General features: G+C 39.4%; 1 protein-coding gene across 1 annotated transcript in view; it reads right to left on the bottom strand.

The window, feature by feature from the left end:
• Galc (galactosylceramidase) overlaps positions 1-27,437 on the bottom strand; it is a 49,616-nt gene that overhangs the window by 7,628 nt on the left and 14,551 nt on the right. Inside the window, exons 6-14 of the mRNA XM_075947648.1 lie at positions 26,703-26,741; positions 23,033-23,163; positions 15,305-15,460; positions 12,789-12,913; positions 10,600-10,727; positions 6,400-6,489; positions 3,271-3,357; positions 1,221-1,371; positions 11-191 (exon numbers count right to left, since the gene is read on the bottom strand). Of these exons, the coding sequence (XP_075803763.1) occupies positions 11-191; positions 1,221-1,371; positions 3,271-3,357; positions 6,400-6,489; positions 10,600-10,727; positions 12,789-12,913; positions 15,305-15,460; positions 23,033-23,163; positions 26,703-26,741 (1,088 nt within the window). The remainder of the gene's footprint in view (positions 1-10; positions 192-1,220; positions 1,372-3,270; positions 3,358-6,399; positions 6,490-10,599; positions 10,728-12,788; positions 12,914-15,304; positions 15,461-23,032; positions 23,164-26,702; positions 26,742-27,437) is intronic.

The following is a 27,437-nucleotide window of genomic DNA, read 5'->3' as shown; positions in this document are numbered from 1 at the left end:
TCTCACACACCAGTGGTAATCGCCTATAATGCTGATGGTGCTGGAAGCGTCCGCAGCCCAGGTGATAGGTCGTTGATTGAGAACTTGGCGCAGTGTGAAGCGATGCTGTCCGGGGTCTTCGTTATTTATGTAGTACTCAAACACGCCGGTCTGATCAGCAAAGTTCGGAGCTTCGCTAAAAAATGGGTAATCTGTTCAGAACACAACAAATCTTCTGCTTAGTGTTTCAGAGGCCGAGCATCAACCCCTTACCAGTGTCCTCCTATCTGATATCTGTGGAATATTGCGAGACACTTTCCGGTGATTTTTTAAAATATAAATAATACTTAAAACCTACCAAAATTTAGACCTAAAGACGTGTGTGTGTGTGTGTGTGTGTGTGTGTGTGTGTGTCATATTTGAAGATGCCAGTACCAGAGCCCAAAGGCCTTTCTATGTCAAGCAGCTGAGCATTCATGCCCTGCCACGGGAATGTGAGACCCAGCAGTGAATGGCACAGGCGGGAGTCTCCATGTTGGATGGAACAAGCAGTGCTGCCCTCTACAGGAAGATGCGGGTACATCACGCTGTACATCTGGACACTGCACATCGGCAGCCATCAGTTTTGGAGGCAGATTATAGAGCTACTGGACTCAACTTTGAAGCCTTCAGGCCCATCAACCACTATTACTTGGTAAGCAAATGCCGCTGCTTGCTGGTCCTCTAAAGATGCAAGCACAATGAGCACGCTTCTGCTTTCAGATGGTTTCCCAACGGCCCATCCTCCAAGGCTTCTCCAATCACATCAGGGCAGACCCTCCTGAAGATGTGAGGGTTAAACTCCGGCAAGCCATGAGTTGAAGCCCCTAACTCTAGCATGGCTGCCCTTAGGCACTCAGTTCCCTGGAACCGTGATTTAGCCTCCACATGGGAGAAACACGTAGGGCGGGTCAAGGAGGCGGTACCCAGCTATCATCTTATGCTTCACCCAAAAGGGCTTAGAATTATAACTTTTGTCCTCACAATGACTTCTGCATCTTTTTCTGGAACTGAAAAATACAACTTCGCCTCAAAGAACCGGAAACATTAGCTATCTTTTAACCAGGTAAAACTCAAAGGGCTGAAAGGGACATCAGGACTTTGGACATCATGCTGTCTGTCATTAATGCAGTCTGACGAGAAGACAGTGCTCTGCTCTGCAGAGGATGGACGGCAGGTGAGGCAGGTTAGAGACCACTCACCAACGTTGAAATCATCCTTATAGCTTCTCGGGAAGGGCTGCGACTTGGGAGGCAGAGGGTAGCTGCCTTTGCGGCCTGTGGTGAGAGTGGTGAGTGTCACCAGCTCGTCCTCCTGCAGTTCCAAGGCAAAACTGCCACCGCTGTCCAGGAGCTGAAAAAGAAGATGGCCCCACGTTCACGGCCAGGTGCTAGAAACCTCACGGGCGTGGGCATGGGGACAGCTTTGAAAGAAGCAAGCTTAGACAGTCATTCTGCTAGAGCTTCCTAAACACTTGGGGAAGACACAGCAACGCTAAGGCCCTCGGCACTCTCTAAGGGTGTTTTACAAGAGGGTATAGATGATATTTTGTAGAAAAGAAGTTCCAACAGAAAAGGGGGAAAGGCCAAGATGGCTGGAAGTCTCTATGAGTCAGCCCCCTCCTCCGTCGCACGGCAAGCTCCTTGAAGCTCACGTTGGTTTGATTAATGCAACTCAGAGGCCTGCTTGTTTCTTCCAGAGCTTCACTAACAGACAAGAAGGCACAAAAGCTCCCAGACAGCTCGGCTGGTGAGCACTAGGAACCTCGCACACTGGAGAGCTAAGAACCAAAACCTGTGCATTGTACTCTCAGTTTTAGCTTCAATTACTAGGCTAGGTTTAGGTCACATGTATGACCCTAGCGACGCAGTCTTTCTAAGATTTTCATCTCAAGGCTCCGGAAACATAACTCAGAGGGCTGTTGTGAGAATCAGACCAGATGTTTAAAAAGGGCCTGCTTAGCTTGCCTCAATGTATGGCCAGGGGAAACACTCTCTAGTTCCTGTAATAGGCACTGCCTTCTGGAAACATTAGAATCCCATACAACTAACGTGGGCACTGAGCTTGAGCCCGTCTTTCAAACTTTAATGAGTTTTTATCTACACTGAACTAAAGGGTTTAGCATTATTTCTTGGCTTTAAGGGTAAAAAGATGCAGAACCATGGATATCCAGTGCCACGTTCTGGCTCGGGATTAATGCCAGATAATATTCCTATGGGGGAAGTCAATAGCATTATACGATTTCTAGCAAATTATTATACAAGTAGAGAGTGTTCTAATGGGTATTTAATTACTGGTACTGACTAGCTAATTTTCAGAACATTATTATTAAAAACGCAGCCGATAAAGTCAGTTCGATGATGTAATATGCTTGCTTGGGCCAGTTCACTCTTTGCGACCTTCCCTGGGGAACTACCAAGGATCAAACACCTCTGGACTAAAACAAGGCAGAGCCCCAATCTCAAGGTAACCAAAGTCCAGGGGGAGGGGTATGGGGTATTTAATGAGATCCACATAGAGCCTGCACTGGGTCAGGTGAGCAAGGCTTCAAAGAAATGGACACTTGAGCTGACATATCTTCAGAGATACGATGGAAGCCATTTTAGGAGTTTACTCTCTGTGAGGAGAGGCCAGCTACTGAGATCTGCCTCTGGAAGGGAAAGTTATCTTCCAGCGCCTGAGAGGACAGTGGTGGTCACATGACAGGACAGTGATGGTCAGGTGGGGAATGTGAACTGAAGGGGAAGATTGATGATGCCTTCCAAACCAAGGACTGCAGGCACACTGCTCTAGCAGCGGGGCCATGGCTTGCCCTGAGACTCAGATTGGAGTCTGTTGAAACCGTGGGCAGTTTCTGAACAATGAGGCATAATGAAGAGTGGAGACAGGCAGCGGGGAGAACAAGAAACAATGGCAAATAAGAGAAAACACAGAGGGCAGAACTGTCTACAGCCAGCTGCCAAGGGGACAGACCAAGACGGAGGGAAACAATCTCAAAGGAGACCTACGTCTTTCACTTGGGCGGCCAGACAACAGTGGGCACATCCACCATTATAAACAAGCACTAATACAGCTACGGATACACAAGGTTTTCACACCTCACTCAGGGTTTCTGTTTAAGAAAAATATGGAGAGATGTTTATCTCTACCTCCCTGCTGTCATAAAATCAACTTCCCTTTTAATTCATCGATCACATTTGTTCCTTTTTACTATTGTAATGCCCCAAACAGAGGAATCAATTTTAAGACTACCCATAGAGATTCCAGTTGTTTGAAATGAAGCCTCTCCGATGGTCCTCTGAGCTTGGTATACCACACCTGGAGCTCTTGTATTTCTCTCTGGGAAGAAAACACAAGAAAGCACGCTTGAGAGATTCATCACATCCTGAATCGGTCTCTCATCCTGCTGTGGAAAGAACTGTCTCAAGGTTAACACAGTTACACTTTCGGAAACAGGAAGACAGGCTCCAGCAACGCTTTCGTTTCCTACGAACACTAGCCACTGAGCAAAGAATGCAGGCACCACCAGCAACAAACGCCGCGTTAAAGAACCGGCACGATTGTCCTCTTCTGGCTTTGTTTCAGTGGAGACATTCCAGAGAAACCCAAGGAAAACCAGCACAGCCCTTGAGACACTGACTTGCATTGTTAGGGAACCGAATCAGCCTGGATCGGTACAATACTCAACTGGGTATGCTCAGAAGTGCTCCTGCCATCTGCTTTTGAGTATGTGTTCTCTGACCTTGTGTTAAGTAGGTGGACAACTGAATCTGTCTACTGCTTTTCCTGATTAAGCCACCACCTTAAACTGACAGCCCTCGGGAACAACGGGCTTTCCGCTGTGACCGTGGCCAGGATCCCAGAAGAAGACTGTCATGCTTCCTTTTCAGGAGAGAGCACTACAGACAATAAATCTCTCTACCCTGTTAGCTCATTGCATTAACACCTGAGAATACTGGCAAATGTCAATCACAGGTCTTAGTGCCTTGGCCTCCCAATGTAAAAAGAAGCTTTCTTAAACATTTAATTACTTTAAAATGTCTTTACTTATTATTACAGAATCTTACCTCGCTTTCTTCTGCCTTCTTGTGTTATTGACATCCATAGAAAATTAAACTTCTTCAAAGGTAATCATTATGTTCTAAATTTTTTCCTTCAAAGTATATAATATTATGGTGAATGCAAAAATGCTAACCAAAAACTGAAGATCCAGTATGAATAATTAATAATGTCCTAAAAGTATCTTAAATTAGTCTTCATATTTTAATACTTATCATTAATTATAATTATTATATATTACAGTAATTTCTCTCAAGTCAGTAAATCCTGAGTGCCACATTGACAATGGCAATAATTCTAGACATATATAAGAAAGAGACTCCTCTTTCAAGAGAATTCAAGAAGAGATGCATCTCCACGCTCACAGTTGGATTACACAGAAAGCACCAGACCCATATGATTTTTAACAACTTGGTAAAGAAACATTTCAAGCGGCATCTTAGGGCTTCTGAGCAGTAACCGCCACACATAGCTGGGCTGTCTTTACATCTCTGACAGTCTTTGTCATGTGCTTTAGATAAATACATGGGTGGCATGAGCTTGCAATATAAAAAAATAAACATGTAGCTTTCGGCTTGATTTTGGAGACAGCTGTTCAATAGCAAAGAGCCTAGATCAGTGCCTCTTTCTGAAGCCTTCCAGCTTCCTGGAGTAGGACGTTTAATCAAATACAGAATGCAGCCATTCCACTCTCTGTGCTTTGTGAGCAAGCTTCCCTTTACTAGGATGTTTAACCAAATACAGAATGCAGCCATTCCACTATATGTGCTTTGTAAGCAAGCTCATCTTTGCTAGGACGCTTAATCAAATACAGAATGCAGCCATTCCACTCTGTGTGCTTTGTGAGCAAGCTCCCCTTTGCTAGGAGTTAGAGAAACTACACTGCTTTTTTATTACAGTTAGTAGATGTTTTGTCTTCTTTTATATTAATAAATTTTGTTCTCTTAATTTTATGAATGTATATAATGAATTCTTATTGGTCTCCCTTTAGCCTCTCAAATCCTCACCCCAAGCCCTGCTGGCTGCCTATAATTCTCTGGTATAAAAACTTATTCTGTGGCATCACTAGTAAGAAGTACACTGGCTTCTTCCATTTCAACTTTAATAAGAGGTTTAAAAAAATTGGTGACTTTTGGGTATTTTTGTTTAAGTGGGCTTTGTTTGTTTGTTTTTCAGTATGGAATACTCTAAGCTTTAGAGCTTAAAAATTTCTCATCAGGTGGTGGTTGCTATATGCCTTTAATCCCAGAACTCAGAGGCAGAGGCAGGCAGATCTTTGTGAGGTCAAGGCCAGCCTGGTCTACAGAGTAAGTTGCAGGACAGCTAGGGAAGTTATACAGAGAAACCCTGTCTCAAAAAAAGAAAAAAGAAAAAGAAAGAAAGTAAGAAATAAAGAGAGGAGCCGGGCGATGGTGGCGCATGCCTTTAATCCCAGCACTCGGGAGGCAGAGGCAGGCGGATCTCTGTGAGTTCGAGACCAGCCTGGTCTACAGAGCTAGTTCCAGGACAGGCTCCAAAGCCACAGAGAAACCCTGTCGCGAAAAACCAAAAAAAAAAGAAAGAAAAAAGAAAAAAAAAAAGAAATAAAGAGAGGGAGGGAGAGAGGGAGGGAGGGAGGGAGGGAAAGAGGGAGGGAGGAAAATCCCTTAGGCCACAGAACTGATCTTAGACCACCATTGATAGCTTTCCAAGTCCCCACAGCCACAGGCATCTTTGTCCTGTACTGGCCTCTGTTTTTGTGTGTGAAGGTCAGAAGGTCAGAAGAGGCTGCTAATGTGGCTCAGCTGGTGGCGGGCTTGCCTAGCATTCCTTGCCCAGCACCCCCTGAAGCAGGTGTACTGGCACAGGGCTGTGATCCCAACTCTCAGCAGGAAAAGGTGGGATGCTCAGGAGTTTGTGGTCATCCTCCACTGTGTAGTGAGGCCAGGCTAGACCAGCTATTACGTAAGACTATTATTTAAAAGGGAAATGCAGGAGATACAAGGCACCAGAACAGGTTCCATTTGTATACAAATTCTTAGTAATTATATAATACATGACTTCAAGACTTTAAGAACTGATGGCCTGTAATATAACACAAAATTTTCATAAATTTGTAAAGATTTATTTTATTTGCTTATTTCTGTATGCTCACATGTGTGACATTTGGAGGCCAGAAGAAGGCAAGAGATCCTCTGTAGCTAGAGTTATATATAGTTGTGAGTTATTTGACAGAGGTTTCCATCTTTAAAGAAAGTAGCAAGCACTCTTAACCACTAGGCCATCTGTCTAACCCCAACACAAATTTTGAAAGCAAAATGAAAGTCAAAAATACGTACTTACCAAAGATCCCTTGAGAGTGAAGGTGGCCAGCTGGCGTGAGACATTATAATAAGGTAGATATGGCCGTATACACATGGAGTGTTTGTGACTCTGAGGGAAGAGAGTCATGTAAGTTATCCAAATAATATACACACTATATTGTGGGGGAAACTTTACATAATCAATGCTTGAAGAGTAGCAAAAGAAGCAAACATTTATAACAAATTTGAATTTATTTCAAACTATAAAAAAATACATTCATAACATAACCTTAATGATAGTGTGCCTGGCCAAAGCTTAGAATAATGAAATGACCCTAATGGCAAGTTAAATACATAGAAACATATCCAAAGAACAAGAACCATAAATAAAATAAATATAACAGGTGATATAAATATATACTGTCCTCTTTTCTTCTCTTCACTCTTAAAAAATCATCTAAAGTAATAATTTCACAGCATTCTGTTCTCTTCCTGTTGGAAATGTGATGTGTATCATTAAAAATGGGAAAAGATAAAAGCCTAAAGGGAATGAAAAGGCAGAAGAGCATCCCTGCATCTGCCCAGGACAAAGGAAACTGAAGTCTAAAGTGGTCCTGAAGCAGTAAGGTATGGGCGATGAATTCTGAAACCATCGCTAAGATGCAACTCCCAAAAGTATAGTGAAAAGATTATTAAATGAACAGAATGCAGCCTCAGAAAGCACTCACTAAATGTGGAAAAAAATGGCAGAGGAGGAATACAAAATAGAAACAAAATCATGACTGTGGAAAACAAAGATCACAAGGCAAAAATAAACTCAACCATAGCAACACTAGTGCTTATCCAACAATCGAACCACAATGCCAGATAAGTTTAAGAAAAGCAAGACACAACTATGTGCTTTTGAAAAGGAGATAAGCTTTACGTTCAAAGAAACGGGCTGAAAACAATGATTAAGGGAAATAAATACACTAACAGATGCCACCAAAAAAGTAGCAGTGACAAAAAGGGAAAATCAATTTTAAAACAAAAGAAAAAATAAAAACAGTGAGAAAATTTAATGCCAGAAGTCAATACATTAAAATATCTGAAGTAACACCAAGAAAATCTCAAAATCATAGAAAACAAAAACTAACAGAAGAGAGGAGAATTGTAGACAATTCTACAAGGTTGAGATTTTACTTGTCATAATTCACAGCAGAGAAATGAACACAAACAACCAAACAGATCTAAGAAAGAGTCGTGTGGAATTCCACAGGCAACAGGGCACCTAGTCTGCTCCAGTCAGTGTTCAGGATGGCCCACGGGCAAGGCAACAACTGCAACTCCTCTCAGGAAAACTGGGAAGTACGTTCTCCAGTCAGAATGGGATGAGATGAAGCATCAACAATGAAAGTTGCAAATTTCACAGAAACACGAATATAAAGATACCTTGGTACTGAGCAATAAAGTCAAGAAAAAAATCACAAGGACAATAAAAAAACATACTTTGTGATTAAAAATGTTAAAACGAAACAGAAAAGGGATGAAGTACACTAAAGCACCGCCTACAGAGGAAGTGAAGCCGATTCATGTTTATTTATTTGAGGTTCAAAGGAATAACCTTGACTTCTATTTCAAGAAGCTGAACAGTTTTCAGAAGAACAAAGCAAATCCATAGGGGGGAAATAAAGACTATAAATACTGGTGTGAAATACTGCAACACAGAAAACAAATAAAAATAATATTATTCCCTCGGAAAGATAAATAAACCTTTAGAAGACCAACCAAGAAGAAAGAGACAGAGATGTGACTTGAGTGACTAAGGTTGGGACCAAAAGAGGAACATTAGGAACATTCCTACCAGCTGTATCTGAGTAGAAAAGGAACTGAACATAGGCCTCTGTGTTAAATAACACAGATCTGAAGGACAAAAAAGACAGAAAAACAGAAAATCCCAACGCTTCTGAAAACATACCATCTGAACAGACCTACAGTGAGTGAAAAGATCCTTAAACTCATGAAGAAAAATCCTGGGGCCAGATGCTATCATATATGAATTCTGTCAAACATTTGAAGAGCACCAGACCTTAAGAAATTCTCTAGAAACATTCCCAAATCACTCCATGGGGTTAGTAACTATTCCCCTACCAGACCCAACAAAGCATCACGAGGAGAGGAAATCCTAGGGGATCTAGGAAGTTGAATCCAATACAGAATACAGAGGATACTGAATGACGTCAGGATGATAATCTCGGGCACGCATGGGTGGTTCTGCACACAGAAGTCACTCAGGATAATCTAGCCCATGATCAGAGTGCATAACGGGCAAAAGCAGCACAAGCATGCATGCAGGGAAACCAGAACTCTGACTAAAAGGATTCAACGCGCTCCCTACAAAAGGCAAGATCCTCAACCTGACGTTCTACATACTGACGCAACACCAGCAGCTAAGAGCACACTCTACAGTGATTTTTTTTTTCTAGATCAGCGGCAGGGCAGGACAACTGGGCAAGCAAAGGAAACACAAAGTTTCTAGAATGATAATGGGAGGACTACCGGGAGGACTAAAAGAATCTTACTTACTTGGTGTGCTCACTTAAACAAAATCCTCTAGTAATCCACAGAAAGAAATGGTTGTGAGGACAAGATCAATACATAAGAATCAATTGCATTTCTACACATGAGAAATGAACACTCTGAAAATAAAATCGAGACAACCTATTTATAGTAGGATTTGGAAGAATAAAACACCCAGCAATATTAATAAAAATTTAAAATTTTAGTAGATAAGTTTATTAAATTAATAAAAAGAAATATGAATTCCACAATGAAAAAGACAACATATCATAGAGAAATTAAGTAAGGCATAAGCACAGAAAGACCCCCGCATGTGTGGAGTGGCAGGGAAGAATGCAAATGCTTCTCCATATTCATACACAGAGTAAGTAAGTATCAATCGTAGGCTGGCTGCTCGCAATAACTAATTAGCTAGTCCTAAAACTCATGCTGAAATTCAAAGTACCCAAAATAACCAACCTTGAAATTGATCAAAGCTAAACTCGCCCATCAAACCCTCACTCAGAAGTATTAAGATGCAATGGTAACCACTACAGCACAAGTATGGAAAAAAAAAAAAACCAAATTTGTTAAAGATTGCTTTTCAGCATGTATGCAAAATAATTCAAGTGGAAAAATAGAGTGTTCAAGACATGGTGGAAGACTAACTAGGCGTGCATGCACACGCATACACACACACACACACACACACACACACACACACTCAGGAAGAAGCTGAACAAATGCTAAGCACCTCAAGAAATAACAGGATCAGCAACCTAAATATAAGACTGAAAATAATGGCAATCTTACCAAAAAATACACAAGTTTAGAACATTTTTACTTCAGAGAATGCCATTAGAAAGAGAGAGACAGGTTGGGCCTAGCGACGCCAGCATTTGGGATATTGACACAGCAGGATTATGACTCTGAGATTAGCCTGGCCTACCCTGCGTATGCTATAAGGATGGGAGCAAATACACAGAAGCCACATGTGTTTTCTGAGGGGTGTTAGATAGATTATATGAAGAACTCTTACAATTCAAGACGAAAAATAAAAAAATCCTCTTAGCTGAAATGGACAGTGTAGATTTTAATAGACATCTCTCCAGTGAGGACATACAGCTAGCTGGAGAGCATATGAATATACAGCCAGGACCATCAGTCACGAGGAAAAGGTAAATCAAATTACAATGACACCACCTCATAGCCTATAGAATCGTCATACAAAGATATGGACAATAATTACTAGAGAGGACGTGGTGATACTGAAAGCCTTGGGAACTGCTGGTAGCAAGAAGAAATGGCACAGGCAAGTGGCAATCTTTGCCCCATTAAAGTTACTGTTTAACTTAGCAGGCCAGGCCCACTCCTAGCTACACCCCCAAAGGGACTGACGCACATGGTCCCAGGAAACCTTCCATAGGAGTGTTAACTACAGCTTTCCTAAGAAGCCATGGTGAGGATCAAGGCTGGCTATCCCAATATATCTTTAAGGATAAAGAAGTCTTAGAAACAACATGAGGAGCAAGGTACCCATCAGACCCTTTCCCCCACCTTTCTCCAAGGGAACCAGTCATAAGGATCTTAGAGAAGTGCCCTCTATGCCCGGGAGAACATAATGCCCTTCTTGTCTCTGAAGACCAAGTTTCTGGTGAAGTAATAGGTGCCCACTACTTGTGGACCAACAACAAAACATTACCATGGTTTCAATGATGATGGTGAGGTTCCCCAAGCCATCAGTCAGAGCTACATAGCTTCCTCCCTTCTCTAGATGGCCAACTGTCTTCAGGTAATACCAGCCTGGTTGAGTAAACTGAGTTGTATGAGCTACAGAGAAAGAGAAGAAGATGCAAATGAGACGGCTGTAAAAGAAAACAGTCTACCGGCTAGAAAGAACTGACTGATTCTAACCAGCTACGTTCTATTATAAGACATTATCTCCCGACTTTATGCTTCCATTTTTTAAATACTTCAGCAGAAAAGTGTAAAGGCAGGAGGGCTTTCTGAATGACCGATGAGATTAAATCAACCTGGAAATTCAAGAACAGTGGCTGTGCATTCCCATTCTCAAAGTACACAACTAAGTTACTCTTGCCAAGCCGTGGTCATCAGTACTTGTTCCACTCTAACAGAGCAGGGAAGAATTAAAAGAATTTTTTAAAAGGAACTTTTAAAAAGTTAATAAATGTATCTCAGAACTATTTTATGATTTGGTCTTAAACAGATTTGTTTCTAAGTACTGCCACCTCTGAATCTGGTCCTGAAAATAAACTAAGTAGTATTCCATGTTCCTACCAATGCCCCAAAGTCAGAAATTTAGAAGAGGGTTACTTCACCTAACTAAGAGAAACAATGCCAACACCTAAGAGGCTATCCAACCAACACATAGAAGTCTTGCTTAATTTTTCCACTATTTTGAAGAGCTACTTAAGGAATTTAAACTAATGCCATGATTACAATCAGAGAATAACACACACAAAAAGAAAATTATCAAAATGTGGATTTAAATTAAAGCAAGTTGACTTAGAATTATCTTTCTTTGGAAGAAATTGGGTTTTTTAAAGACTATGGTATATTTTTGACACACAATAAATATAAATGTTAAATATTTTACTAAAATTAAAATTTTTCACTATTGTTATTTATCTTATTTATGAGGTTATTAGCTGTTAATATGGTTATGTTCCTTTGAATGTGACTGATACTGAAGAAGACCTGGATTTCACTGGAAGTACATACATCTGACAGCCCTGTCTTTGAGCCATGAAAACTATGTCATATCTAGAAGATATTTTAATTGATTTCCTCCCAGTTGTGAGAAACTAATCTTGTCTCCATTTATAATTAATCTCAAGTTGCTTTGCCTTGATGACTTTTCCTCTAAGCTTGTTCTAGCATTTACCTGGTTTCTTCCTTTCATGTGAGAAACATAAAATCTTCAGTGTATGACCATTTTTTTAATCTATATGAGAGTCATAATTTTATCTTTTCTAAAACTCATTGCTATGGAATGATCCTTTGCTATACTGTAAATATTTGTCACTTGAATTGGTTTAATAAAAAGCTGACTGGCAGAAAGTATAGATAGGACAACCAAACTAAGGATGCTGGAATGAAGAAGGATGGAGCCAGAGGAGATGCCAACAGAGGAAGCAGGGAATATTAAAAAAAAAAAATGAGATAACAAGCCATGAACCACATAGCAGAGGGTAGATTTTAAAAAAAAAATGTGGATTAACTTAAAATGTAAGAGATAGCTAGTAAAAAGCCTGAGCTATCAGCCGCACATTTGTAATTAATAATAAGACTATCTTGTGGTTATTTGGGAAGAAGTGGCTGCTGGGATGAGAAAACTCTACCTACAGTTGTATATCTTCAAACACTTAGTAGATTTAGGGACCACTGTAAAGTCATATTATTTTACATAACATGTTTATTTCTTTTGATTAATGATTATAATTTTATTAGTATCAAAATTAATATATTATATTCACTCACTTTAGTGCAATCAATAAAATGGAGCTGATATAAAGAATAACCCCAAAACTCCTAGACATGCTGAGCTTAGCTGGATATTTCTAACTATATTCATTCCATCAGTTATAATGATGATTTGGGATCATAAACTTACATGATTACCTCTGTCTCCATCACTGGGCATCCCCTTTCCCTATGGTGCTATCTGTCCCCTCTTTATTCTCCCTTTATAAGGGCCTGATCTTAGAATAGCCAAGTATAAAATACAGAAAACAGTCAGGTTACCCAAAATAGTATTATGAAACACTGGCATAACTCCCTTAAAAGAGTCAAACACTTGAAGCATGGACAGTTTGATAACCTCCTTCGGTGCTTTCTGCGGAGAGAGAGATGGAATTTAGACATTCATACCTGATATCCAAATAGGAGCTTCTACCACATAATGCCCACTCCATGGCTCCTGGGCTGTCATCAATCCACTTCGCCCATAAGGCAATTCCTCATAGTAACTAGCCACCAAATTCCAAGCAATTGTGCTAAAACATTAAGTTGAAAAAGAAGAAACACCAAAGTACTATGTAATATAAATATTTAAACAACTGGAGTAAAAATCTCAGAATGATATGTAAGTGAACATAAACTTTTAAGTACCCCAAACAAAATATATGATGTCTCAGTTCACTCTCATCTTTAAAAATTCAGCGCAGTGCACAGCCGAGCATTTTAACAGTGAATCAGAGAATTAAAAGTAACACACACATGTATATATTCTTGAAAACACACATATGTATTCATGTAAAAGACATGCATGCACATTTACATTCACACATTTATATGCAAGAATTCAGGCTAACCTGACATGTCAAAAATGCAAAGTCAGTACAAGTAAGAGCTTATCTATAACTGCTCTTCATGGACAGCCTTCCTAGTCCCCCACCTTCATAATGTGATTGCCACCAACTTGACTTGGAGCTGCTGCAGTTTGAAAACAAGGACTCCTAGACTGGGTTCAAATCAGGACTCCACAGCCTCACCTCTGCTGACCGCTGTTCCCTCCCCTGTGGACTGAAGATGATGATTACACCTGAATCACCAGGTGGCTGGGAGGATTAACTGTATTGACACAACCCCAGCCTCTATCCTTCCTCCTTCCGCTAAAGTGCTAAAGTACCAACTCAGATAGCCTGCTGGCCTGTTTGGGGCCCTTTCTTTCAGGTGAGAGACACTAACAGTTTACAGCACATACCAGCTCCAGGAGTACAGTCCTACAGCTCTCAGAAAATTCAAGCACAAAACATTATGGGTTCCTTACAGCTGATATATTAACAGCACCCACCTAAGAATTCCACTTCCCTGACCAAGTGCTCTCCCAAGACACAAAGCTATTCTGGCATGCTTAGAAAATCTAAACCTTCTCATTACCTCAATATAAAGCAAAAATAATAATGCTAATAACACACACACACACACACTATCAGTGGAGAACATCATAAGAGTTCTCATGATCTGGGTCACACATGGCTGGCATCCTCTATTTTGTTCCAAGTGTTTCCCATTTTGGGCATCAACAGAACTGCCCTAAGTACCGACCAGATGTACAAGGACCATAGAAGTGAGCAGCCGTTTAGGAACTGCACGATGTCTTAAGACAGGGCATAGTTAGGAAATACGTGTTTATGTGACAGAATATATGGATTATGATAAGTATCTGGAAGTGGTGGTGTATGCCCATAACTTCAGCACTCAGGAGATTGAACGAGAGTATAGAGAGGTCAAGGCCAGCCTAAGCAACATAGGAAGGCCCTGTCTCAAAAACAAGACAAAACAAAAAGCACGAGATGTAAAAATACACTTAACACAAGAAAAACGTCACAATACCCTGTTAAGTAAGAAGCAGCTTGCTCAACAGACCATATACCAAGGTGTCAATATATTAATTAAAAGTCTATAAAAATAAGGGGATGTTTTAAGGACCATTATTTCAAGATGGCAACATTAAAGGCAGCTTTGTCTCACTTGGTACTCATCTTCATTTTCTCAGTGTCTGCAAAGAACATGCATCACCCTAATACCGAACAAGCAACCACGGAAGTATGCATATCGGCTTGCTTTTATTAGACTTACAATTATCTTATAAGGCTAACTGGCATCTAATTACTCCTTAGCTGTCATCAAATCATTTAGGAAATGTTCCCTGTAAGGATAAAAGCGATTGTGTTGTCTTTACAAACTTGGTTTTGTGAAGAATTAGATAAAGTTAAGAGATCCCATAAGGACTCAGCCACTCAAAATGAATGTGGGTACCAACGAAAGGCTACGACCTTGGTTTCTTGTTTGTTTGTTTGTTTGTTTGTTTTAAAGGTAGCTATGAAAAGAAGCTGAGTCAATAATTTCACATTAAAAGAGGCAGGGACCAAAACTGCTAAATGGAATGCACAGACCTGTGCTATATCTTCTTTAAAATAAATAAAAGTTACAAATGACATTTTAAAATATGAATAAAGACTAAGAATTAGAAATATTTTATATGCTCATATTTATGAAAATAATATAATAATGTGAGAAAATATCCGAATGCTCTGGAGATACACACTAAAATATGAAGGTATGAAATGACACAAAGTAATTTAAAATATATGCAAATTTTCAAAGATCATTGCTCTGCCTCAGTAGACTGTACCTCAATGAAAACAACGTTACTTAATACAGACTCTTCTCAAACATAAATCGTCAAATTCATGCAGAAAAGAAGGCATAAATTAGACAAATATTAGGCATATGTAGATTAAGTCAATAAAGCATATGTTAAAAACCGCTGAATCTAGAGCATGAAATTACAGCGGCCCATTATACTTTTCTACTTTTGTATTTTATAAAATACATTATAATAATAAATACAATATAATAAAAGACTACAAATAACTTACGAGGTCATATTGCCATTGATATAGTTCTGATTCAATATGCGACCCCAACAGCCTGCACCAACATCATTGTTGAAGGTGCTAAAATCTTCCGATGACCAAAGCTTCTTCCCTGTCATCCTTGCGTTCCACACTGTCCGGGTTCCAGGATAATGAGCTCTAGAAGAGAAAACCAAGGGTAGCAGTGGGGAGCGGTCAGAGGTACCACTTCCATACGGGAGATGAGTGAGCAGGAATACACGTCTTTGCCAAGGTCTGCTATTTTAAAACGGTCAAGCAGCTTCCAGAAGAAAGATGGAAGATGGGAAGGAGGCATCCGCTTCCCACTCTCCTATTGTGGGCACTCTCCAAATGACAGCAGGTAGACAGAAAGGCAGAACCTTCAGCCATGCAAAGAATGAAATAATAATATTCACAAAACCTTAAACAGATGGAAGTAAGTTGACTGACGAAGGTTAAAGTGGCCACAATCTGGACCACTAGAAGTGGAAAACAAAGAAAGATTTGCCCTTTCCAGGGGAAGCTGGGGAGCTTTGGACAGGAGGAAAACACCCAGGAAGAGGTCAAGCAAGGTGAGTGAGTCTTTTTTTTTTCTTGGTTTTTTCGAGACAGGGCCTCTGTGTAGCTTTGGAGCCTGTCTTGGAACTAGCTCTTGTAGACCAGGCTGGTCTCGAACTCACAGAGATCCACCTACCTCTGCCTTCCGAGTGCTGGGATTAAAGGTGTGCGCCACCACTGCCCAACTTGAGGTGCCCAACCAAAGAAGCAACCTCTCCCATATTCCTGTCCTTTGGAGACAGAAATCTTGGCACTTACTCCAAGGTAAAGCTCTGAAACAAAGCCACAAAAGCTGCACCGATAATAGTGCATCACTAATTCTTGTGTGAAAAGAATGAACTACGCTGAGAATTAAGTTACTGTCTCAGAGCGGTAGTTATCTTCAGCCATGGGGATTTCAGTCCTGAAGGGGCCTAGGCAGCAATAGCGGGACACTTTGTCAACTGTCCCTGCTGAAACAGGAAAGGTTTAACAGCTGAACTTAGTAAGCAGAATCCACGAATGCCGCTACATAGCCTGCAAGACAGAGGACAGATTCCAATGACAAAGAAATGCCTAGGGAAGACATCAAAAGTGCAGTAACTGAGAATCTGTCCCAGAAGACCAGGCCCTTTCATTCTAGCATGGGAACAGACCCAGTCTGGTAAAGTATAAATATACACCAATTGTTGCAAGGATAAAATACTGCTCTCATGACAACTGTAGACACTACCGATTAAATGAATCAATATGACTAAGATATTAAATGTAAATTAGAAACTAGATTGATAGGTGATACAGTAATAAGAGTACATTTGCTAAACTTCAGAGTACGAGTACAAACTTCCCAGGCTGATTATTCACAAACAAGCAGGATAAATACAAAGCAGAATAATGGAGATTTAATATGCAACAATTCTAATCCTCGTACTTTCTTGGGTAGTAGACCACCAAAAGAATGACTTTAAAGACCTTTTAATCAATATCATCTTAGGCCAGGTCATTTTAGGAGAAAGCCCTGCTTGGGAATCATTTGGATCAGTAAAGGTGAGTTGAGGCGCAGCATGAATGGCAGGAAGGACTGAGTGGCATATAACAGAGCGCCAACAGAGACGCTGGAGAGAAGTGAAGCTCCAATAGGACCATGTTGAGCGGCTCAACACAGCTGAGTCAGGCTGCAGGTCAACCTGACAAACATTCAAGAGCATCTCAGCTCCCTCTAGGTCTAAGAAATTATATACTTACCTTATTAGGCCAAACTTAAAAAATCAAACTGCTAATCTTCAAACTACTAATGACTGCAAACCTATAATTCGAACATATTCTAACATATTCTTACATCTCATTTTTCTATCCCCTAGCTTTATACTGTGATCACTGTGTTCGGTTTTGGCACTTCAGTAAATACAAATTGTCGATATATTAAAAATTAGGATATTTCTAATTGGCAATCTGGAACATGTATGTCTGCTATACTTATTGTTTTCTGTGACCAGGTCCCACTGGCATGAGCCACCACACCCGGCTTGTCTGATGCAGACAATGAACATATACTTATATCTGTATTTTGTTTTGTTTTGTTTTTCGAGACAGGGTTTCTCTGTGGTTTTGGAGCCTGTCCTGGAACTAGCTCTTGTAGACCAGGCTGGTCTCGAACTCACGGAGATCCGCCTGCCTCTGCCTCCCAAGTGCTGGGATTAAAGGTGTGCGCCACCACCGCCCGGCTATATCTGTATTTTTTAAAGGAGGAAAATCCTAGGACATTTGCTATACTATCATTGATCTTTAGAGGATCATAATAGGAGTAAATTTAACTCTGTCTTTATAACAGTACATATCTTCCAAACTATTTCTACATTTTACAATTTTATAATCTGAACTATATTTCTCTTAAGGTTTTTTGGAGCTGTATAGATCTGAATATTTCTCTTATCTTAAATATACCTCATATATTTATCTTTGAGCTTTGTTTATATCTTTTGAATTATTTAATTTAATTTGGCATACCAAATCATCATTTAACATGTAATCAACACAAAAATCGTAAAAGATGTTTTTTGATTTTGATTAATTTTCAAAACCTAGTCTAGGATGTGCTATACCCCTCTGTATGCTGTGAATATGTTTTATTACCATTGGTTAGTAAGAAGATGTTTTGGCCTATGGCAGGATAGAATATAGCTAGGTGGAAAATCCAAGCAGAGATAGAGGAAGAAGGTGGAGTCAGTCAGGGGAGATGAGAGCAGCTGCCAGGGAAGCAAGATGTGAGTTAATAAGCCACAAGCCTCATGGCAAAATATAGACTAGAAATGGGTTGACTTAAGTTGTAAGAGCTAGTTAATAACCCTGAACTAATAGGCTAAACAATTTGTAATTAATAAAAGTTTCTGTGTGATTCCCTGGGACTGGGTGGCTGGGAAATGAAAGCACAGCCTCCGGTGACAAGTCTGCCTCCCACTTCTGACATTCCTAAAGTACATCAGTCACATTCCCGGTGATCCACAGACACCCGGGACTGACTGGTGGCTAGTATATCAGACAAGGCAAGCCTAAGGCCTTAGCGAGTTCAACAACAGGTAACAAACAACCCCTTCAGGAATGGCAGAGGCTTGTTATGAGAATGAGATGCCAGAGCAGACTAAATCAGGGCTGTGTTTACAGTGAGGGAAAGTACCCAGAAACCTTAGGAGAACAGGCCCAGCAGAACCATCCTGGGAGGAATGAATATCTCAGAAGACCAAAACCTAGAAACAATACAAATAACCATGAGGAAGGATTTAACACCACAAAATTGCTCAGTCGAGTAAGCGTTCTAGGCCATTCTGACCTAGGGAAGGCTTTCTAGAGCATAAACTATTGTCATGAAATCATATTAGGTAGGTACGATGACGCAAGCCTGCAATCACATCTCTTAGACCGAAGTCACAAGGATTATTTAACATCAGGCCTCGCCAGAGAAAACAACAGAAAAAAAAAACCCACATTAAATATCTTTCCTTCTTACCTGGAATCTGTAATGAGCAACCGATAATAACATCCTACATGGTCAACAATGCAATTATAGCTGGGCGGTGGTGGCGCACGCCTTTAATCCCAGCACTCGGGAGGCAGAGGCAGGCGGATCTCTGTGAGTTCGAGACCAGCCTGGTCTACAAGAGCTAGTACCAGGACAGGCTCCAAAGCTACAGAGAAACCCAGTCTCGAAAAACTAAAAAAAAAAAAAAAAACAATGCAATTATACAAATAGCTTGTTGAAACCTTGAGACCGACCTGCTTCTGCCTTCTGAATACTAGGATTAAAGGTGTGCATAATTTTATAAGTTATTAAAAAAATATAGAAGTGATCTGAAAGGTTAGCAGTTCAAAGTTCATACAAAGTTCAGAGAAGCATTGAAGAGAAATATACTTCCCTGGTTTTTCTAAAGACATGCATGTCTAACTGATGTACAAATACTAAACACAGAACTACTTTTTTTCCATGATTTTTTTTTTGCTGGTAAAGCTTTTAAGTTAAAAAAGATGAGAACTGCTTTATTTATTTTCCTTCCTGATCAATTTCTAAGTATTCAACTGAGGGGAAAGCTATGCTCCTCTATGAAATGGCATGGCAATGAAATTTTCTGTTCTTTGCTGTTAGAGGTCAGGATAATAGCTACAATTTGAGGCAAATGCACAGAAAGGTTTCCAACCTGCCTGGGTCCTTTACAGTTTCCTGGGTGATAGGCCCATATGTATGCACACTCTGCGGTAATTCATTAGCTCACCTAGCATGGAAAATAACAATCCCAGATGCAGTTTGATCCTCATCACCTCTGCTTGAAAAAACAAACAATAACAAAACCAAAAGAAAATAGGGAAGAGCACAGGAACATAGAGCAGTTCCTCAATTTCAGCACAACCAAAATCATGGGCTGGTTATAAACATGGGAGAGCTGAGCTGTGTACCCTGGAATTTCTGCAAACACTTCCGGCATCTACCCATTAGATGCTAACAACAGGTCTTTATCTAAGATATTTACAAACACTCCCAGACGTTGCCAAATGTTTCCTTGGAGATACAATGATCCCCATCTGAAACAACCAGTAGCAAGCTATGAATCAGAATGGCTGAGACCTGCAGAAACAAAAGCAAGTCTTGCGAAGTAGGAAGACATCTCCTTAAGCAAGAACTAAGAAGACAAACACCACAGCAGCAGAGTTTGCCTTGCCAGAATCACAGGACACATCATCAAATAACAGAAAATATATGCACATGTAAAACACAAACATCAGTTACACCAAAAATTGTAAATGTGGGCTGGAGAGATGGTTCAGTGGTCAATAGAGCTTGCTGCAAATCCAGTTCCCAAACACCCATAACAGACAACTTACAAACTCCTCAAACTCCAGCTCCAGAGGATTCAAGATCCTCTTCTGGTCTCCAAGGGAAAATACACACACACACACACACACACACACACACACACACACACACAAAGAGAGAGAGAGAGAGAGAGAGAGAGAGAGAGAGAGAGAGAGAGAGAGAGATTTAAAAAGAAAAGAAATATGAAGACCTTTTTCAGAGCAGTATCAGAAAGCAAAATTTAATTCAATGCAAGAAATACATCTAAAATAAAATGACGTTGAAAATAAAAAAAAAAATTAAAGTAACAAAAATTGAAAGCAAGGTTTCTTTTAATCTCAATGAAGAATTCAGTTCGAGAAATACTGAATAAGTTACAGAATGATATTTTCTATCGACAATAGTTACAACACACAAAAAGATAAAACATCCATTATATATGTGCCAAGTAACATGACACCAATTCCCATGCGAACAACCGTGTAAGACGGAAACAGTCAGCACTGTACTAGGAAGAGGAGATGTACAGAGCAGCTCCACACAGATCACGTGAACAATATAATTAGTATACAGAGCATTTAAACTATATCAGTGAATTTACATACTCAACCGACCTGTTTTCTGTTAGCAAATACATCCTAAGTCAAAAAGCAATTTTTGAGAAAAAGCATTTAAATAATACATTTACCATTATATGACCACAATCAATAAAACATTAAATTAATGAGAACAAAAGAAACTATGAAGTAATGCTATCGCTCAGAGGAAGACTAACTGCACTGCAATACCTATATGACTAATGAACAGTGAGACACCACACTTCTTCATGAAGTACAACAGAAACTATCCTTCACTCCCGACAGCCTTGCCAGCCAAACACGTTCAAGAAAAACAGTCTTTCCTCCTTCAGATCTGAGCTGTTCAAGTGGATTCTAAGGCAAAATCTTCCATTTAAAAAAAAAAGTTTAATATAAATTTACAATTACACTTTCTCTTGCAAAAAAATCCCATATCTAATTTACTCTCATCGATTTTCCAGAAAAACAGGATAGGCATGTGTGTTAAAGTACAAGGATGAAATTGTTAAAATATAGACTAGGAAAACTTTACAAAACAAACAATCCAGTCACCCAAGTAAGTTACAAGAAGAAAATAAGCAAGAAGTTAAAGGAACTGAATTATAAATCAATGGAAAGAGACTTAATTACCAACCAATAGATGAATCTTAAATGGATGCAGATCCAAATAAAATTACAAAATAAGAAAAATACATATTTGATAATATCAAGAAACAATTACATGCATAGGTATAATAATGGTATTATTTATGGCAAAAAGGTAAAGACTATCTTTAGGAAGGCATGATGAAAACATGATGAAGGAATATTCATTTAGTTCTTTTTTTAAAGAAGATTCTAATAAATTTATGAACATTTTTGAAATTAATTTTTAAAAAATAAAAAGTTGCTAATCACATTGTCATATGTTTTGTAATATTTTTCTGCTGCCTTTTGACAATGAGAAAAACATAGCCTCCAAATAAGACACTGTTTTTTTGAAAACATATTTTATTCATTATATATGCACATGTTATTTTATATATATACATATTTGTGTACATATGTGTGTATTTCTGTGCACATGCATGCACACAGACACACACATACACACACGTAAGGTGTGACTTCAGAGATGTCATAGTCTTTCAATTGCCCGTAATCCTGTTTTGTGCTCTCGTATTTATTTTTCTCATTGAAGAGCTGTATGCTCTTTGTACCTTTCAAATGTTTTTACTCTGTTTTAAAACACTGAGGGACTTGTTGACTTAGTGTCAGAATGGTCAAACTGAAAATAAGTAAATTAGACTTCATATGTTTCTAATTCAAAAAAAAAAGAAGAAAACATGATGAAGATAGGAAAAGAAATGGATTGACACAGGAATGAAAAATGGCACTGGGTTCTTATTTTCTGAGGCTGAGTGAGTGGTCAGAACATACATATTTATTATTCCGCTTACTTTTGTAAACATTGAAAACTCTTGCAAGGGGATATAGCTTGATGGTAAAGTATAGCTCAATGGCCTTACTTAGCATGTATGAGGCCCTGGGTTTGGTCCCCAGCGCTGAAAATCAAAGATAAAAATAAAACACTAAAAAAAATCTAAAATTTTTCTTTTAGAAACAAAGTATATCCAGAGATTAAGCTGTGTCACAACAGATTAAAAATCAGATTCCACGCATATGCAGACTCTAGTTTTAAATGCTTATATACTGTCATAATACACAGAACACATGTTTACTTTTTTAAAAAATTGAACTTCTGAGCACAGTTCAGTGAGGACCCAGAGAGCTATATGGCAGAAATTAAATTATAAAATAGATTATAAATTATAAAATTAGATTGAATAATTAGAGTCCGACATCTAAGAGTCAAAATGCTAAGGGTACAAGAAGAAAAGACAGTCAGGGCGCATACCAAGCCACTTACAAAGTGTTCGTGCATGAACTCGGAGTCACATCATAGGATGCCTGAACAAGACACTAAGTTCACAACATTGCCCTGGTAACATCTAAGACTACATACCTACCTTCTAATCTAAATAAAGCCCTGTTTTATTCATCTAAACATTAACTCATTTATTGAAAAAGTCACCAATACATTTCATTATCATAGAAAATGCCCCAAAACACATCTCAAAGAGAAAGGAATGAACTGTGAGAGATCAATGTCTTACTGAGTGAATACTGAATGAAATGTAATCACAGGGGTAGAGAAGGTGAGAAGAAATGCACAGTCCACACCCAGATAAAGAAACCATGAACTGCTGGTAATCTAAGTGAGCTGCACCTTACCCTATAACATCAACCGCCTTCCAGAGGTCATGGTCAAACAACATGGAAGAAGAAATCGGCTCCCAGAGATTATCACTTGCTATGATTTTCACTCGCTGCAGACCATGGTAGTCCAGCATTTTTCTTAATTCCTTTGGAGACATAAATAGATCACAGCAAAGGTTAACAAGCTTTTAGTTGTTAGACTATGACCAAAATAGCCAGAGAATCTTTGAAAAATTCTGCATTCTGAGGACTGTCAAAACCTAGTCTAGTCTTTATGGACTTATTTCTAAACAGTAATCAGGAAATGTGTGTATATTCAAATGCAGTGCAATTGAAAACATTTTTAAATGCACGTAATCTGTAAGCTCTGATTTACAAATCAGTTTCTGTCTGATATGATTACAGCACTCTGTACAGAATTTTATCCTACCTCAAATGTTATCTTTATTGAGTGATCCATCCCTCCCAAAATCTACATCCATTTTATCTGTTGATGAGTAAAGAAGGCCCAGAGGCTTACACACCCACATCTGTCCATCACTCTCAGACACCGTGATCACAAACTACCATGAACCAGAGTCAATCATGAATGTAACTGCACAGCAAACATAATCCTAATATATATATAGATGTCTTAAAAACAAATTCCTCTTCTCTCCAGAAGCCATCTTCTCACACAGTGAGGACCATGTATTCGTTGAGGTCATGTGAACTTAACATCTCCCTATATTCATTCGTCATTATTTAATGCTGCAATAGGAATTTCAAAGGGATACAGAATCCAATAAATCCCCTGCTATAAAAATATATAAATTAAATGCTTCTATATCCAGAGACATTAGTGTAGGAAAACCCCAAGGTCAGAAGAAAATTAAATGAAATAATGAAGTCTGACTTCAAAACAATGCTAGTAAATCTTAAAGCAATAATTAAATTACTAACTTGAAAATGGAACCCAAATGTTAATAATTCTAATATTCCGGCCGGGCGGTGGTGGCGCACACCTTTAATCCCAGTACTCAGGAGGCAGAGGTAAGTGAATCTCTGTGAGTTTGAGGCCAGCGTGGTCTACAAGAGCTAGTTACAGGACAGGCTCCAAAGCTACAGAGAAACCCTGTCTCAAAACACAAAAGACAAAACAAAACAGAAATTCTAACATCCCTAGAAATGAAACAAACACTATTCTTACTATGCTAGGCGTGTACTACCTTCACCATCCGTCCCTGCATCTTTCTGACTCACAGCCTTCCACTAACAATCCTGTGCTTCAGTTTTCTAATAAACCCACTGTGCCATCTCCCATGCCCAACTCACTCCCACACCTCTATGAACAGGATCCAGAAAGAACAGTAAACGTATCAGAGCTTCAGTGATGGGGAAAGGCTGGGACATGCCAGGTCCTGAGCTAATTACAATTCTTTAGCCTCTTTAAACACTGTTTTTGGTGCACCTCTGTGTTGGACCTAACATGCCGTGACTAACAGAGCACTTGAGGAGATGCATTGGTTAACAGAACCCTAGTTTCTATCAGCCAAGGGGCTCGGAGTATCATCAGATCACATGTGAGGCCTCCAGCTAACCATTCTGCTTTGCTGTAATCACCTATTTAGTGTGTCCACCAATGCATAGGACAAGTGTCTAGTTATGTGTTTTTCTTTGTTCCGTTGCTATAAAACTGTTTCCACATTGGAGCATGAAATCTGGAGGAACCTAAACCTGTGTTCCTAGACCATGGCACTTGCACTTGTCTCCAGAATAATCCACCTCTCTGCTACTGCACTGACATCACCACCTTACCACCCTACGTCAGGCCTGCAGCCTGGCACTGACACATGCATGCTCTGGATGGAGCTGCAATGTGGCTGCCATGGATGCTCTCAAAACAATACCCTACCTCCTCCCTGACGACAAAGTTGCTAAAATGTGCCCTCACTCCAGGGACCCCAGGAGCCTACTGCTTGGGCTCGGTGTCTCTCTTGCTCTTTGGTCTGATGTACCTTTTTACAGGTGCTCTTCCCGTCACCCTCAGCTGTGACTTCAACATCATGGGCTGCCTTAGCAACCTGGGGGTTACCACTGTACATAGTCTTTCAACCGACCTTCCTAACCAAGCCAGGGACAAAGTCCATCTCTTCTAGTCACTTTCTGAAAAACCAGTTTTTTCATTATTCTTTTAGAAGAATTATGACTATATTTTTTTTCTCTATCCCTCTGCCAGAACTTCTTTCGGGCATTAACAGTGTTCTCTATCACTGCATTCCAAACATGCTAATGGTGCCTGACATAGCATGTACTGAACAAATATCTGCTGTTTTGCTGACTAAATGAATAGGGAAAAGAAATCCATTGGAAATGATATTCTCAGAAGCATATGCACTTGATTTGAAGAAAAACAGCAAAATTTAAACAAAATGTAGTTACAAAATATTTCTTGGAGAAAAGTGACATAAGACAAACAGAAATGGAAAGTAAACTAGTGAACAGCTAAGTATGGAAAGTGAAACTACTGGGTTTTTCCAATAACAGAAATCATTTCAGTTTTCTGTTTCCTGGAAACTGGTAATGGCAACCACCTCATGGGAGGGACTTGATGGTATTAGAGTGATCCAAGAAAAGTAGTGAAATAAGATTTACAAATACTGGGTACTACTCTCCAGAGATGGCAAACAGAACCGTGTTATGTGATATGCTCTACCCTAGCTAGCTTTAACTGTCAACTTGACACAGGCTAGAGTCACATGAGAAGGGAGTGTCATTTGAGGGACTGCCCAGATCCAATTCGCCTGTGGTCATGTCTGTGGGGCCTGCCTTGACTGTTAACTGCTGTGGGAAGGTCTCATTCACAATGGGAGGCACAGTCCCTACACAGATGGCCCTGGGCTAGCCTAGCGTGAAACTGAGAGGGGCCCAGCAACACCATTCCCCCGTGGTTTCTGCTCCAAGCTTCTTAAGTTCCTGCCCTGATTCGGCTCAGTAAGGGACTGACTTGGGAATGTAAGTCAAATAAGTCCTTTTCCTCTCCAACGTTTCTTTTGGTCAGAGGATCTTAGCACAGCCAGAAATGGAACCACAAGACACAAGAACAATATCATGGATATTTGAAAAAAAATCAGAACTATGATAAAAAGATAAAGCTAAATTTCTTGAGTCTTTAAAATCTAAAATAATATGTTGCTTTTATAACATTTATCAGAATTATAAAGCTATTACATAGATATGCATACAGTATTTACATTGGTACATATCTTTGCTTGTTTGTTGAGATATATAATCCTGCCTATCTTGAAACTCACTATGTAGACCAGAGTGGGCTCAAAATCACAGAGACCTTCCTTTGCCTTCCAAGTACTGGGATTAAAGGTGTGCCACTACACCTGCCTAATGTTTTGCTTCATTTTGTTTTTCCTTTTGGTGCTGAAGGGATTCAAATAAGCATGAATTCCACTGTAAGCCACAATCTTACCCCAACATTCAACATTCAACCCAACTCTTCATATAGGTCATTCAGGGCCTATGAAGAATTGCACACAGACTTTTCAATAGCAGGAACATAGACATTAAGAATTTAATTTTATAGCACATTTAGTAAATTAATTATGGTGTCAAAAACCAACATTTCAAATCTGTCTTCCAAACTTCTGTGTATAAAAGTATAAGTAAGAAGAGATTATATAGTTTTACAGACCTTTATATAGTCGGCATCAAATGGCCTTTCATTCCAAATCTGCAAAACAAAAATCCAAAAATTCTCAATTCAAAGTATTTAAATATCTGAAAATGAACATTCTCATTAAAATGCCACTTCTCATCCCATCTTTCATTATATCTGATGAACTAGTTTCCTGTCTTTTGAAAATGCCTGTCGTGGAACTTATAAATATGTTTATAAAGCAACATAACTTTTAAAAATTAAAAGTTTTAACAAAACTTAAAATAGAGAATATTTTTTCAAAGTCATTTATGGGTCTGGAGAGAGAGTGCACAATGGTATTCAGGGAACCAGAGTCATCTCCAATCCCTGGGGTGGCTCACAGCAGTCTCTACCACAGCTCTCAGAGAGTCAGCGCCCTCTTCTGGTCTACAAGGGCAGCAAGCATATATGTGGTGCACAAAAACACACACAAGCAAACACTCACATACATAAAATCATTTTTTTCAAAATAAATCATTTATTCCAGAGATTGACAACAACGAAGTATGTATTCTCTCAAAAAAGAAAAAAGAAAAAAAAACAGAACTGTAATGTGTCCAAAGAGTACAATGGGTGCTGGAGAACTAATAGGTATGAGAATCATTGAAATAACTCTGATATATAAACATAGTAAAAAGCAAATTATTCACCAGGGCACTATATAGAAGGAATTTGTTTACAGTGAGAAATGTAATGATCAGCAAGAACCAAAGAGTAGGCTCTTAATCA

This window comes from Microtus pennsylvanicus, chromosome 14 (genome assembly GCF_037038515.1).
Source record: "Microtus pennsylvanicus isolate mMicPen1 chromosome 14, mMicPen1.hap1, whole genome shotgun sequence".
NCBI classification, from domain to species: domain Eukaryota; kingdom Metazoa; phylum Chordata; class Mammalia; order Rodentia; family Cricetidae; genus Microtus; species Microtus pennsylvanicus.
Note: the sequence above shows the minus strand (reverse complement) of the source record. Positions and strands in the feature narration are given on the sequence as shown.